Source organism: Tachysurus fulvidraco, chromosome 22 (assembly GCF_022655615.1).
Source record: "Tachysurus fulvidraco isolate hzauxx_2018 chromosome 22, HZAU_PFXX_2.0, whole genome shotgun sequence".
Taxonomy (NCBI): domain Eukaryota; kingdom Metazoa; phylum Chordata; class Actinopteri; order Siluriformes; family Bagridae; genus Tachysurus; species Tachysurus fulvidraco.
The window spans coordinates 18558333-18574952 of NC_062539.1; the positions used below are offsets into that span (position 1 = coordinate 18558333).

Genomic DNA, 16620 nt, shown 5'->3' on the forward strand with positions numbered 1-16620 from the left:
TCAAACTGCAACGTTATGTAGTCAGACCGACTGGCAGAATCTTTATCAACGGTCTCATGCCTAAACTGAAATTGGTGAGTTCATTGTTTTAATATGTTTAATATGAGAACCGTAGTGTTCGCATGCTGTACGTCATGATGAGATTCTGCCTTACGTCTTTGAGTTCAGTGAAAAACACGGTAACAATGGAGACCAAACAATCTGATAAATCAACATATTCCTCACATTTGATGTTAAATTACTAAAAACAGACATTTTTCACCTGAAGTTATATTTAATCAACCACTCACAATTCAGTCAGTTTTGCGATAACATCACATGACAACTCACGCACTTAACCCTGTCAGCACATTTCACCTTCTGAGTCGCTCATGTGGAATCTTCTCTAAAACACAGTGATACTACAACAATGTTTGAACTTTGTTACAGAACCTGTCGAAAACATTACTGAACCTTTTGGTAAATGTTCTGAAGCCTGCTAAAGCTTTGGTGACCTTGGTTTAGCTTTCCTCATTTTGTTACTGGGTTAAAAAAAAACAACATATTTTAAAGTCTAAAATAATGTAATTAAGCCTTCATGCTTACCACATTACACACACACACACACACACACACACACACACACACACACACACACACACACACACACACACACAGACACACACACGAGTCTGTTTCTGATTAGCTCACAATCACACACCTTTTCACACCCACACACACAATTTTACATCCTATATACAAATACAGACATCTATGTATTTACACTTACATGGATTCACACAGCTGCAAAATAAGACACACAAACACACAACACACAGGTGACACAAATAAACTGTCTCACATGGCCTCGTGCACCAGCGTGATGAAAACCAATGTGAATCCAGATCTTGCTGAGAGGATCAGAGCTTGGCAGCACAATATGGCTTTATTAGATTAATTCACGATAAGGATCGATGCTTTAAACACAGGGTGAGATGCTGGCTAGAAATACACTAAGACACTGCCAGTGATCACATTTTCTCTTTCTCAGTGATTGGGAGTGTCAGTGTTGAACTCTGAGGAACAGTAACTCAGTCCAGAAGGCTCGTTCATGACATGCAGAAAATTAGTTCAACATACTGAACAAATAATGAGATAAGTCTGGTCCTATAAAGAGCCTGGTTGTGCCGTGTGTGTGTGTGTGTGTGTGTGTGTGTGTGTGTGTGTGTGTGTGTGTGTGTGTGTGTGTGTGTGTGTGTGTGAGGTTGAGCTACAGAGAGAAAAAGAAAAAGTAAGATAGCGGGGGGGGGGGGGGAGTCTGAGAAGGTTGATAGGGTCACAGCAGATACAGTTACCACATCTGCAATAAGGAAGGTCATTCTGTGATAATGTCTCACTCAGAGAGAGAGAGAGAGAGAGAGAGAGAGAGAGAGAGAGAGAGAGAGAGAGAGAGAGAGAGAGAATATTAAATATTAATATATAATACAGTAATAATATATACAAATTAATTAATATGTTGCTTGTAGAAGACAACATTCTGTTTTGTTTATTCTTCTGAGACAAAAAATATCTAGATTAACTCCTCCTTCTGAGTCACATGCACCAAAATGTCTTCGTCCCTGGTCTGAATTCTGATGTTACTTTTCTTAGTGACCCGAGTGCCGGTGCTCGCGCTACTGAGGCTCAAAATGGCTTTTCTTTTGTGCTAGAGACAACCATTAAAAATTTAGAGGTTTATAACTCTGCAAGCTTTCCATCTATCCTGCCAGCTTCTTCAGGATGTTACTCTGCACAAAGGTTTAACTTGGTGAACCGCCGTTCGGTTGTCCCGCAGCCCCGCCCCCAAAATATGCAAAATCAAATAACTTTTCACAACATTGACATGTGACATTTCAAAACACTCAGAACAATGAGGGGAACTTCCTCACGGGTATTCTGATGACATCATGTGACTTCACCTGCAGCCACGCCCCCAAAATAAAATCTTACCACAAAATGGACATGTGATATAACAAAACACTCAGCACAATGAGGGGAATTGCGTCATTGGTATTCGGGTGATGTCAAAAGCACATATCCACTTAACTCCAAAGGTATTAGCACCCCGGCCTTTGGGAATACTTGCTCTGACAAGCCAACATCAAAGTTTGTCACAATGAACTTTACAAATCTAGTTAAACTATTAAATGTTTTCTCTTTTCTACACACAACAAAATATACCAAACTACTTTTTTTTGAAAGCATCATATGACACTGTGGATCATGAAAAGGATCATGATGGATGGATCTGATTGTGTAAGGTTAGGAAAGGAGACAGTGAATAAAAAAAACATCTGTGTGCATTATACATTATAATTTTAGCTTAATCCAACAAAAATATGTGCTCCAAAATTCATTCCTCCAAATCTGCCCTGATTCTCCTATCTGTGTGTGTCTAAGTGTGAACAGATGTACCACAATATTTTCTCAGTAAGAAAGAATCTCGGTGTGACAATAACCTGCAGCTGAATCAGCGTACTGTCCTGTCATGTGATCACACATGCAGATAAAAACATTTTTCTAAGACTAGCACACATACACTCTCATACACTGCTCATTTGGTGCTTGGTGTAATTTTGAATACTTTGTGATTTAATAAGAAATGTATTAAAGTAGAAGAAAAGTTCACAATAGTGTATTATGTGCATTATGTGGTTATAACTTGTCCATCCATCATTACTGAAAATTAATCAGTTATTGTATGTCATGAATCTGTGCTGGACCGGTGGCCTTTCCAGGCCGTACTCCTGGATGTATGGCCTTGGGTCAAATGAGCCCAGGGAATGCCACTGATCCAATGTGTATTAAACAATGAAAGCACTTTATATTAACCAGTGCACCCACTACATAACATGCTGGAGGAAACCCATGACAACATCTGGAGAACTCTCAGGATTCCACCAGCGAACCTGGACCCTAACCCTAACCCTGCTTCCTACTATGTCACCCTCTTTATAATGATCTGAATATAATTAAAATATTATAAACCATTTATCCAAACTAAAGTGAGGAATACAAAGTAATGCCCTCAGTTGGTGCTCAGATGATGGCAATAGAGAACTGTAACACACTGGTCCATGATCTCGTACAGTTGACACTGGGTTAAGATCTATCTGAAAATCTGAAATAAAAAGTGCTTCAGGTTGATAATTTTCTTTTTATTAATTAATATCCAAGCTTTTTTAAAAATTTAAAACAGTTCATTGTCAAGGATATTTTTAAAACCCATCCAAATGGACTATGAATTTATTGAATTTATTTAAGACTAAAAATAAAATGATTCTAAGGTGCTTATAAATGGAGTTAAATCAAACATACAAAATTAGACATCTACAGTCTGTTACAACACCGTTCTGGGTCTGCATGGTGAACCAGTTGATGGGACACTCTGTAGAAGTGAAACAGGAATTAATAGTGATTTCAGCTTCTCTGAAGGCTTCATTCACCTCTTACTCTGTCAGTTAGAGACTGTACATCTGTGGTTATTGTTCAGTGTATTGTTCAGAATAAAGGAGAGTAATTCTCTCAGCATCCCTTTACAGAAAACCTCACAGTTTTTCTTAGAAATGAATAGTTTTAATGCCAAAGCATCACTTCCACCAGCTAATGTCTGAGGAGATTTGCTTCAAGTTCTCCCAACTCTTAAAATAATCCATTACCTGTCATTGCCCACACCTGCTGCTATGGTCCTATTAAGCATGTACACAAATTTACACAAAAACATGTACATTAAACAAACAGAGCTGAGAAGAATGTATTGTTTCCACACATGAGCAGGAACTAGTTAGTACCTTTACTCTGAATATCACGCACCTCTCTCTGTGGAATCTGATTCTTTCACAAACACCAGCATGGCAGTTTCCAACCTCTCTCTCTCTCTCTCTCTCTCTCTGTCTCTCTCGGTCTCTCTCTTTCTCTCTCCCTCTCTCTCTCTCTCTCTCTCTCTCCCCCCCCCTCTCTCTCTCTCTCTCTCTCTCTGTCTCTTTGTCTCTCTCTTCTCTCTGAAAACTTCTCTTCTTCTCCCTCTAAAGTGTTGAATTATTTCTTCCAGCTGGAGTCTGCTCTCCAGTTTCTCTGATGTCGATACAGATTGCTGAGATACTCTAGTGTGTGTGTGTGTGTGGGGGGGGGGGGGGGCTTGTTTGAGTTCCAGGTGTTAGCTTTTTAGGTGGACATGTGTCAGTTATGTCAGGATTTGGGTGTGAACACACAGACAGAGAGAGAGAGAGAGAGAGAGAGAGAGAGAGAGAGAGAGAGAGAGAGAGAGAGAGAGAGAGAGAGAGAGAGAGAGAGGTTTAAAATTTTTTCAGTTCCTTTCAAAATCCTTTATTATCCTCATTACGCAAAGTAGATAATCTCAGGAGCTCAGCCCCAGTCATCCTTCTCCACCATTGGGAGCCTAATTGGGATCTGTCATCACTCTGATCTTGTAGGTTTATTATTAGAAGATTGCTTCCTGTGACAGATACAAATAATCAGCCAGTGCTGTGAACACATACATCTGAGGTCCACTGGGTTGTTCGTGTGTTCATTTGAGAGAAGTCCTTCGATCATTTTACAGCAGTCTGTTTGTCGTTGCATGCTCTGGAATTCTGAGCCTGTAATTCCCTATTCCTGCATGTCATGATGTTATACTGTGTCATGAATATTGCAAGTCTGTTTACTTAACACAGTCTGGTAGAAGCTTTCAGTCAAACGCCTGTATAAGTATAAAAGAGTCAGTCAACTCAAGAAGCTTTTATTATCATTTCAATATACAGCTGATGGAGGACAGTAAAACTACAGAGGACAACACAGTAAAACTACAGAGGACAACACAGTAAAACTACAGAGGACAACACAGTAAAACTACAGAGGACAACACAGTAAAACTACAGAGGACAACACAGTAATAAGTCACAGACCTACACAGTACAGCAGATGTGTGCTAACAGTCCAAGACAGTGCAGTACAGTAATTGGAACAGTAAAAGGACAGTGGACATGGACAGTGCACACACAGAAATAAATGAAATGCAAGTGAATGCTTGTTGGTGGAGAAGCACTATTAAACTGTTACCACCTCTACAGTACGGACACATTTTTGATGTTATTTATTTATTTATTTATTTATTTCAGTTCATGCAGTGATGCACATTCTCTACCCTCCACTTCGCTTAGAAACTTACAGTTAATTTATGTGATATTTATGAGTTGTCTTTGTTATTGTCTGTCAGTTTGTGTTACAAACCCTGATGACAGCTTTGACTAGTGCTGAAGAAACTGTCCTAGAGGTCCTGAAGGACAGGAGGTTCACATACAGGTTATGATGATTTTGCTTTTGTAATGATTTAGGAAACAAGGAAACAAAAAGATGGAGGAAAAAAACTTTAAATAAGTATACATACTACATTACATGACATGAAGGTCCTGTGGCCCATTCTCATTGTATTCCTAATTATCATTATCATATTATATATATTATATTATATAAATGTTTTGTTTATATAATCTATGAAATAGTCTATATTTTATTATACAGTTATAAAATAGATATATGTGTAAATATATATATTTATATACCAATATTATGAATTCTTAAAGGACATACAGAACTAAAGTGTACAATATATACAGTAGATCCAAATATATCTATTATTTTGTCTCCAATGTATTAAAGGTAAAATTCATTTTGAACAAAACCAACCCAGATTATTCTTATACAAAAGTAGTTCTCAGGAACATCTCTATTTTAATTATATACAGTACAGATTGATGTATGTGATATGAACACTAATACTTGCTACGCATCAGTTTCTCTTGTGGAAATCAACCATGCAATTATTATAGATTCTATCTAAACACTTGCTTTGTGTGAATTCCCACTTAGACCTATTGAAAGCATGTATTTAATATATTTAAAGGCTCAGTGTTTTTAGATTAGTGGAGCATGCACATAGAATCAACCATGAATTATGAAGTAAATGAAAAACAAGTGCAGGTTCACTGAGAGATGAGAGATTAACAGAACGAGAAAGAGGAAAAATGAAAAGAGGAACAGCTGTGTGGTACAACACACCATTATTGACTTTCGACTTGTCATGGCAACGTGATGTGATATGATCTCCCACAATTCACTGCCACCCACATGTGGTTTAGGCCTTTGTAACATGGAACAAATAGTGTGCTAAGAATGATCTCTTATCACTTAGCAACCACAAGACACGAGGGGGTCAGGTGAACACACACACACACACACACACACACACACACACACACACACACACACACACACACACACACTGTACATGACTTACACATGCAGACAGCTATATCAGGTTATTTTTGACTGCATGCTAATTATAAACAAATTGAGAAAATATAAAATATATAAAAATGACAAAAATATTCAACTCAAGACAAGATCCTAGACATATAAAAATGCCCAACAAAGATACAATTACAAATGTGTGTCTGTGTGTATATTTGTTTATGGAACAAGTCCTGTGTCAAACTGGTCACAACAGGGATTATGGGATAACCCTCTCTCTTAATCCCTTCTTCCGGACCTGCAGCCTCTATGTCTTTCTTCTCAATGATAGGTCTGCTGTGTGTGTGTGTGTGTGTGTGTGTGTGTGTGTGTGTGTGTGTGTGTGTGTTATTCAGGTCCCTTCCTGACCCAGTGAACTAGTCCTCACATTCCTCCTGCGTGAGCAATCATAAACATCCTTGTGCCTCAGTTCATGGGCAGGAAGTGCGAGGATCAGAATTTCTGCCTTTCAGAATTCATTACAGCTGCAAACCGGTAACAGCCTACTTTATTTTTTTTTAACCTGTCGGCCTGTTTGACACTCAGATGTTTTCATGTTAAACGCATAATAAATAGTATGTATATTGTCATAGCTGTAATGAGATGGACCTTTGATTATAACGCTGTTTAATGTCCTTCATATTTTTATTTTATATCGTCTTGAGTTTTCTGTAATGCAGGCGGTTTAATGCAGATGTGTGTGTGTGTTCAAATACCTCTAACCACCTACATGAGTCATATTGCCCTATTACAATTATATATAAACTGTGTAAATAAAAAGCTTTTTCAATTTTTTAGGCAAATTCTCCTAATTTAAAATTAATATAAAATATAACAGAATTGAATATAAAAATTATATCTATGTAGCTAGAAAGCAAGAAAAAATATAATTTCATAAATTGCAGTAACTTTATAAATTATTTGCCTAGTTTAGTTGAGTAAAATTACAACCCTATAGTCTTCAATAAGGTTCAGTCTGTAGATGTACAATGTCTCCAGAAAGAATCCCATCGCTCTTTTTGCTCTAGTACAATTTAATGTTTTCTCTTGTGAGCAATTGTCATTCTCCGTTCATGTTATTGACCTAAACTAGGACTTGTATTCAATTTTCAAGAGCTCACACTAAATATGTTAAACTAGGTACAATGTGTTAGGTTAGGTACCTGTGCTCATTGTACATCCATCTGGTCTCACAGTGAAAATGGCAGATCAGATCAGTCCTGCTGTTGTGAAGACCAAGGAGTTCTAAGGAGCACTGTGAAATCCATTATAATGAAGTGCTCAGACACCAAAATCAGGCCAGTGAGTTCTCAGGCATGAAATACAGCAAACTGAATTACCCATGATGCACTGTCACTACTGCAAGCACAAAAGCAAACGTGCTACACTCCACACCAGGACCAATATATAGCTTTATCTTTACCCACAACCTGCTTACAGATCACTGATATTTAAGATCAAATCAGAAGAAAGTCACAAAAAATGAGAGATTCTGTGGTCCATTTATATGAATACAATTTTCAGCTAACAAATTCAAACCTGACAGGAATTCCTGAAAAGTATTAAAAGCATGAATTATTCATTCATTCGTTGTTTTTCATAATCTTCCCTATGCTTGCCAGCTCTCTAGCATGTGATAACCAGAGAGGATTCGCTCAATTGTAATTCCTCATTCTCACTGATATATTCATAAATACTTATAATCTAATCTCTTAGCAGTAAGCTGTATAACATATATATTTATTGTCTGAATTTTAATTTCTTAGGTAAGCTTTAGGTTTTAAAGAGAAATACTGTTCATCTGACAGCTGAAAAAACCTTCAGTGTACCACTTCCTTCAAAGTAAATGTATATGGATATCCAACTGTTTATTTTTCTTCTTCTTCTTCTTCTTCTTCTTCTTCTTCTTCTTCTTCTTATTATTATTATTATTATTATTATTATTATTATTATTATTATTGATGTTGTTACAAAAACAACAACAATAATAACAAATACAATAGTTATTTATTTTCGAGGCCTTTCGGCATGCAGGTCAGTTTGAAAGATTTTCTTATTTTACATCATTTGTAATGTTTATACAAATTATTATTATTATTATTTTATTTCTTAGAAAGGATTATTTTGTTTGCGTTTATAGCTTTGATGAGATCAAAATACATACAGAAAACAAATAAATAAGAAAATCAAATAATAATAAACGATAATAATAATAATAATAATAATAATAATAATAATAATAATAATAATATATCCAGTATATATCATATGGATACAAAGCTAAACCTGACCAACACCATGCTAAGTTACAAACTCTTCCTATTTACATTAAAAGAGATTACCGAGTAACATATCTGAAGATTTTTTAAGACTACACTCTTCAAAATGATTCTCTCTCTCTCTCTCTCTCTCTCTCTCTCTCTCTCTCTCTCTCTCTCTCTCTCTCTCTCTCTCTCTCTCTCTCTCGTCTTTTACCCTTCTTCATGTCAGCATGGACGAAATTCTGTGCGGTTCCCGTGGACAGTCTCAGTCTCTAACAATAATAGCTTTTAAAATGTCACAGTAATGTTAAAAATTAAGACAAAAAAATAAGCATTAAAAAAATCTTGCACTGCAACACAAATTAATTTCTATTGTAATAAACAAGTCCAGTCCAAAGGCACCACCTTGCAGAGGCTTGTTTACCCTTAAATACAATCATTTTAGCGACTTCTATAAATGCTACAGAACTCACGGATCCGCTTCTCCTCATCTATAGATTTTATTGTAATAAACTGTCATTTTTGTGCTCAACTTAACTTTAAAATCTTACTGACACGATTTACATTGAATATACTTGAATTACTCATGGTATGAATAACTGAGATTTGAACCTACGAAAGAATCAGCGAGAAGAAAATCTCTGATCGGAAGAATTTTATAGAGCACATTTAAAGATATCTAACCCAAGAACACCGTCCCCTGAGTCCAAAACTACTACTACTACTAACAACAACAACAACAACAACAACAACAATAATAATAATAATAATAATAATAATAATAATAATAATAATAATAATAATAATAATAATGAGACTCAAATTAATAAATATAACGAATAAATATTCTAAAATGACCAGATGTTGCCTATTATTGCCAAGTAGTCATTGTTAACTAACTGTTAGAACGTGACACGACTGTTTCGTGTGTGTGTGTGTGTGTGTGTGTGTGTGTGTGTGTGTGTGTGTGTGTGTGTGTGTGTGTGTGTGTGTGTGTGTGGAGGGGGGGGGGCGGGTTTACACGAAATCCAAACCGCGCTTTTCCCTCCTTCTCATGGATGATCTGTTTTAGAAGAAGCGTGAAGCTGTAAAACATTTTAACTTTTACACAAAGAGGTAAAGACGCTTCTTGGGATTTTCGGTCATCTCAGAGCACCGAGTGTGTGGATTCGTTCATATTTGCTCACAGGATCCGTAATAAAATTTGCTGGATTTCTTTGGGTTTGTGTGAGATGATGGCCTCCTACTTGGGCCTGGAGGAGAGCAGTACGGGTCTGATGGACACAGCCAGCAAGACAGAAAAAGAGCAAACTGAGAGCGAAAGTGTTGCAGTGAAAAGTGCAGAAAATACGGACGCGAGCCAAAAGCCACCGTACTCTTATGTGGCGCTGATTGCCATGGCGATACGCGACAGTTCTGAGAAGCGACTGACACTTTCAGGAATTTACCAGTACATCATCAGTAAATTCCCTTTCTACGAGAAGAATAAGAAAGGCTGGCAAAACAGCATCCGACACAACCTGTCACTGAACGAGTGTTTTATCAAGGTGCCACGGGAGGGCGGTGGAGAAAGGAAAGGTAACTATTGGACCCTGGACCCTGCGTGTGAAGACATGTTTGAAAAGGGAAACTACCGACGACGGCGGCGCATGAAGAGACCGTTCAGACCTCCACCGGCACACTTCCAACCCGGTAAAACTCTTTTCGGTGGGGACACTTACGGTTACCTCTCCACGCCTAAATATTTACAGTCAGGGTTCATGAACAACTCGTGGTCTCTGGCGCAACCTCCCGGGTCCATGCCGTACACTTCGTGCCAAATGGCGAGCGGTAACGTGAGTCCGGTGAACGTCAAAGGCTTGTCCGCGCACTCCTCGTACAATCCTTACTCTCGCATGCAAACAATGACATTGCCGGCCATAGTCAATTCGTACAATGGCATGAGTCACCACCACACACACCAGCACCATCAGCAGCTCAGTCCGGCTACGTCTCCTCCTGTTTCGACTGGAAACGGCACCGGGATTCAGTTTGCGTGTTCGCGGCAGCCCACAGATCTCCCCATGATGCACTGCCCTTACTGGGAGCACGAGGGCAAACATTCCGCTCTGCACACGCGAATTGATATATAATTTTATCTGTTCCCACAATCCGAGACTAATAAACATGTTTTATATCTGGTCAACGCAAATAAAACTGACGTGGACTCAAACGAGGGAATCTCTCCGATGTAAAGAGGTTTGAATTGTGCTTCTTATCTCTGCTGCAAAATGGAAATGTGGATCAGAAAAGTCTGTTCCGATATATAACACAATTCTGTGAAGATAGTGTACATTTCTCTTCTTTGTAATAGAAAGTCTGTTTTTTTTTTTTTTTTAGATGTGATCTATTTCCAGTATTTGACCATTTACGGAAGATCCAGATCGCAGTTGGATTTAATATTTAAAACAATTAACAATGTATTTTCACGTCATTAGACATAAACTTTGGTGAAAGCAGCTGTTCTTTTAGTTGTTCTTCTGTACCATCAGACACTCTTCTGAAATGACATCTGGGTTTTAATAATTCATATACAAAAAAAAAGCCCAATAAGACTGAGAAAGTGAATATAACCAGCATTAAATCAGCATAATGTTTACTTCAAATCCACTTTCACTGTGGACTGGACGGTGTGTCATCGCACTGCAGTGAAAATTAAACTGCGACACGACGTTAAAAAGACAATTTCTTATTCTTCTATTATTATTATTATTATTATTATTATTATTATTATTATTATTATTATTATTATTATTATTATTATTATTAATGAATAATATTATTGTTTGCAACAGCATGGGACAATGTTTAGGCAGCACTTTTAAATTGTTTTCCCCCTAGTTTTCATAATAAACTATTTTCTCTTAAAATGATTGGTGAGAGAATTATTATTATTATTATTATTATTATTATTATTATTATTATTATTATTGATTACTCGCTTACTTTAATTAATTGTTTTATACGGATTTATAAATGATCAGTGCTGTATATTCATCAACCTTATTTATTAAGTGTTAGATTCATTTGAAGATAAATAAAAAATGTTCTTATGTTTGGCAAAAAAAAAGCATTTCGTCAGCTGCTGAAAACTAATGAAACTTTTTTCATTTTATATAAAAAAAATCATCGCAAGCATTTGCAAAAATGTACAAAATATAAATTGAGAATGTTGTTTTGCTTTAGACTCTTTATGATGTCGTGATTTATTAGTTTATATCAGGACACCTATATATTATTATTATTATATATCACTGGTCGTGTATTAAATATGTTTATTATAAAAATACAAACGAATAAGTAAAGAATCACTGCTTTATGCAATTACAATTATAATATATAAGACTGTATAGTGGAATAATCCGGGAACCTGAACTTGAACCTGAAGGTTAATGAGTAGAATCACTGCAGTGAAGATCAGCGGCTGTGAATAAAGTGAGAGAACCGGAAGTGTTTACAAAAATAGACATGTTTAATTCTACAGTGTGATCTTACACACGCTACACTGCTAAACATGATAAATTATTACAAACACAACTACTGATCATTTACAAATAACGACCTTCTATATAAAATATAAACGTATTCATTTTACATCTAGTGTTTTTGTTTGTTTTGTGGAATTCTGCTAAAATGTAACTTCACCTCAAAAGGGAAATATTTTAAATATTTGTTCTACTAGAAAACAGTTTTATACATTTTTATACAGTTTTATACATTCACTTGTGTACGTCGCTCTGGATGTAAAGGGAAGGTTATAAACATACATATTATACCACAGACAGCAGGTATATAAACAGACATAAAAATAAGAATTTAAGATTTAGGTTTTTTAAATGTTGTAAATTGATATATCTTGATATATCAATCATAAATTAATATAATATAAATTGATAAATTGTAATATAATATAAATTGATAAATATCATAAATTGATATTTTATATATATTGATATATATAAAAGACAGAAAAAGATGATCAGGGAACGAAATCCTTAGAAGTGTTCATCCATCAGCAGTGTTTCATCTTGTGTTTCTCTCTTTCTCTGCTTTACTGACATCTTTTTGTATCAGAAGTTTTTGTTTTGGCCTTTAAAAGTTCTTATCGCTTCAACACCTAACTATAAGGGTTAGTAACCTATTACTTAACTATAAGGGTTAGTAACCTATTACTTAACTATAAGGGTTAGTAACCTATTACTTAACTATAAGGGTTAGTAACCTATTACTTAACTATAAGGGTTAGTAACCTATTACTTAACTATAAGGGTTAGTAACCTATTACTTAACTATAAGGGTTAGTAACCGATTACTTAACTATAAGGGTTAGTAACCTATTACTTAACTATAAGGGTTAGTAACCTATTACTTAACTATAAGGGTTAGTAACCTATTACTTAACTATAAGGGTTAGTAACCTATTACTTAACTATAAGGGTTAGTAACCTATTACTTAACTATAAGGGTTAGTAACCTATTACTTAACTATAAGGGTTAGTAACCGATTACTTAACTATAAGGGTTAGTAACCTATTACTTAACTATAAGGGTTAGTAACCTATTACTTAACTATAAGGGTTGGTAACCTATTACTTAACTATAAGGGTTAGTAACCTATTACTTAACTATAAGGGTTGGTAACCTATTACTTAACTATAAGGGTTAGTAACCTATTACTTAACTATAAGGGTTATAAGTAAGGAGGAGGATAAAAAAGCTCTGTAGATTCCAAACAAAAAAGGACATAAAAAGAAAGAAGAGTTTAATATTTAACACTCACTCTACCTTTTTAAAGCTTATCTAAAACTATGAATAGTGTTGTTATAATAATAATAATAATAATAATAATAATAATAATAATAATAATAATAATAGTGATAATAATCATCATAATAATAGTGATTATTATGATTATTATTATTATTTGAAGTTTGAATTCTATTATACAGTGAAATAACACAATACTTCTATCTTAACACTGACTAATTATAGTGACATAAAGCAGGCTATTAGACCTCCAGTTAATTTATTTTAAAAAAGAATCATAATTGCATTCATAACCCGTGGTTGAATGCTGCCAACGTTTAATGTTTTTAGTTTACTGAAGAATGATTTTTTTAATAATTGTCTAGTCGGTCTTCTTGCTCTGTTCCCCTGCTGTTTGTCTCTCTGCAGGTGAAAGCAGCAGCACCTGAAAAGAAAGTGCACCCACAATGACACCCCAGTCAGGCGTGTGTGTGTGTGTGTGTGTGTGTGTGTGTGTGTGTGTGTGTGTCAGGAATTTACCAAAACAGCAACAGTAACTCATTCTTCCAGTTACTTAAACAGTTTCTCAAGATAATAATCTTTTGGCTTCTAAATATAGCTCACACACAGTGGCATTTGGGCATATTTTATAGCTTGCTTATGTGAGTTCTTGTGTAAAATATCCTCGTACTGTTCGTATGAGTGTCACTAATCTGAGCTGATTCTACACATTAAACCAGTTTTTCTGATCTGGAATCAGATGTGCAGACTATACGTGTTCCATATTCTGATGTTATATGGATCATGATGCACTGCACTGAGGGAGAAGTGGGATTGAGGGCAGTGATTTTTTGTGGTTAAATGCAGGATGTTAGCAAGATCACTGTCTTGTGGCTTAACATGAACCCCTTACAAAGTATAATCGATTTTGATTTGGTATATTGATCTGTGATAGCTGATCTCTTCCTCTCATTCTGTGGGTTATATTCATGTCGATCATTGGAAACGGATGGTGAGCAGGTCGGGGTGAGCCAAAGGCTTGCCATTGAAGCTAAAAACTTTCAGATCGTTCTGCATCATCTTCTCTTCTATATTGTCATCTTTCATTCTGCAGATAATTTTATTTTGAATTTGTACATCACTGTAAAGCTGCTTTGCAACAATATCTATGCTTAAATAAAAATGGAATTGAACCAAACTTCCAATGTTAATCCATGAATTTCCTCAGTTGGCCCAGTGGTTCTATTGTTAGCTACACTGGAAACCTGTAAAATGCACCAGCAAATGGCAATCCAGGACTAGTAAAGGTTTGTCAATTCTTTGAAAGGATTGAAAATTTAGCGTACAATATTACACATTAACATATTAGTCCTTCCACTTACATTCGAAAGATGCCCGTATCCAGAGCGACTTACATTTTCTAGTTTCATTACAGCTGAGCAATGGAAGGTTATGGGTTACATCTTCCTGGTTGAAAGTAAACACAAGGCCCTACGTTCAAGGTCTTCAGTTCAGGATTCCAGTATATTATGAACTCTCGATCCAATTTATAAATGCAGATGATAAAATGACTTAAATGTTACCTGAACCAGTTAAGAAACATTCTTTCTGCAGCCATTATTGTCAAAAGGGCAATAAACCCAGCAGCATTGTGCACACAAATATCATTTCTGAGCCTTTGCTCACTGCAAGATTACATTGGGCAGTGCAGGTTCGGGCAAACCCATGCAGGCAAACACGGACATCCCACTGTACCCACACTAGTCTCATAGAACAGTGGGATATCCATAGACTGCCTGTAGAAATCCTGCAAATTCATTTATGATGCCAATCTGAAGAATTTATATTTTAACACATTTTTTGAAACCAAGACCAGGTAAACGTGCTGCCATTTAGATTTTGTCCAAATAAGAACCACAAAAAGTCAATACAAAATCAACTGTTCATTTTATTAGAATTTCGCACACATCTGGACTAAGAGATGGCAGCGGTGACTTGCTTCTTCGGGGGACTTTATAGCTTTTATCTAGCACACTGCAGGAGAAAGAAAAGAAAAGGCGTTAGTACAATGACACCAAACACCACAACATGCATTTACCTTTTACTACCAAAGGTGTCACTTCTCAAAATAAAGATACCCAGAAAAACAAAACTATTTGCAATTCAACACAAATTAAAGGTTCTAATCTTATTAACCCATGTACATTTTAGTGTCCCTTTAATTGGCATGTACATTAAGTATCATACCAGGTTTTGAGAATTAACTGGACATTATTAAGCAGATTTTTCCCCCAAAATGAATTTGGCACTAACTTAAATAGGCTGTAACTTATCGAAGCCTTCTTGCTTCTCTTTCAGACTCCAGAAGTGTCAGAACATCTCCCTCCCTCACTGGGCCCTTCACATTTCTGATGATGGAGCGGTTGCTGTCGTCCATGAACTCGACACGCACCTGAGAGAACAAGACAGATTACACCATCAACACAAGACTGAATAAAGAGACCAGAGAAATTTTAAATCATAATGGAGCCAAAAGCCTCCACAAATTTATGACGGTATCAATTCTTTATTAGAAATATATCAGTATAAACAGGGCACTTAAATAAACCCTCACCCCTGCTTCAGTGTCATTACTGTATAACATGTATTGGGTCAGTACTCACCTGGGTACACTGACCCTGAGACCCGGTTCTACCCAGAACTTTAGTGACCTGTAACAGACAGAACGGCTTTAACAGAAGCTACATGAGCTTTTCAGCACAGAACAGAACGTTTAACGGCAGCAAACAAAAATCTGTCTTTGTGTCTAAACGTTTATAACATTTACACACAACTCATGTTTACTAGCGCAAAGGGCAGAGTTATAAATAAGAACGTGACCAGCGCTGGTTAGTTAGCTGCGTTAGCTAGTTAGCTAAACAGCGTTAGCCTGCCACCATCACACCGTATAAACACTTTATACACCGGAGATCAGCGCTAGCTCATTTCTACTGCTATAAAAACAACGAATGAAGTTGTAACTGCTGTAAAACGCGACTAAAGGACATTTATGTGTGAAACTAAAGCGGATAATTAACGGGTCTCACTCTGGCGAGCTTGATGGGCTGCACGCGGCTGGCGTCCATGATCTTACCGTCGCTGAGAAAGGAAGTGACGTGTGCACGGAGCCTATATATACCCAACATAAAAGTGCCATTTTCTCAATTTAATAAAGGTTGTTTTATGTGTCTGTTTTATTAAATGCATTTTTGTCTTTAATAATTAATAG

At 36.2% G+C, this 16620-nt stretch overlaps 2 protein-coding genes across 2 annotated transcripts; one reads left to right on the top strand and one right to left on the bottom strand.

The window, feature by feature from the left end:
* Positions 1-9587: 9587 nt before the first annotated feature.
* foxl2a (forkhead box L2a) lies at positions 9588-11140 on the top strand. The gene is made up of 2 exons (XM_027163513.2): positions 9588-10805; positions 10947-11140. Exon 1 carries the CDS (start codon positions 9800-9802, stop codon positions 10697-10699), a length of 900 nt encoding a protein of 299 aa, XP_027019314.1. The 5' UTR covers positions 9588-9799; the 3' UTR covers positions 10700-10805; positions 10947-11140.
* A 4142-nt stretch (positions 11141-15282) lies between these two features.
* On the bottom strand, positions 15283-16539 carry rps28 (ribosomal protein S28). Its single transcript, XM_027163534.2, has 4 exons — positions 16439-16539; positions 16016-16063; positions 15666-15804; positions 15283-15386 (listed from the first exon to the last, which is right to left on the bottom strand). The coding sequence occupies exons 1-3, from the start codon at positions 16535-16537 to the stop codon at positions 15682-15684; spliced, it is 270 nt and encodes an 89-aa protein (XP_027019335.2). The 5' UTR covers positions 16538-16539; the 3' UTR covers positions 15283-15386; positions 15666-15681.
* Between the last annotated feature and the right edge of the window lie 81 nt (positions 16540-16620).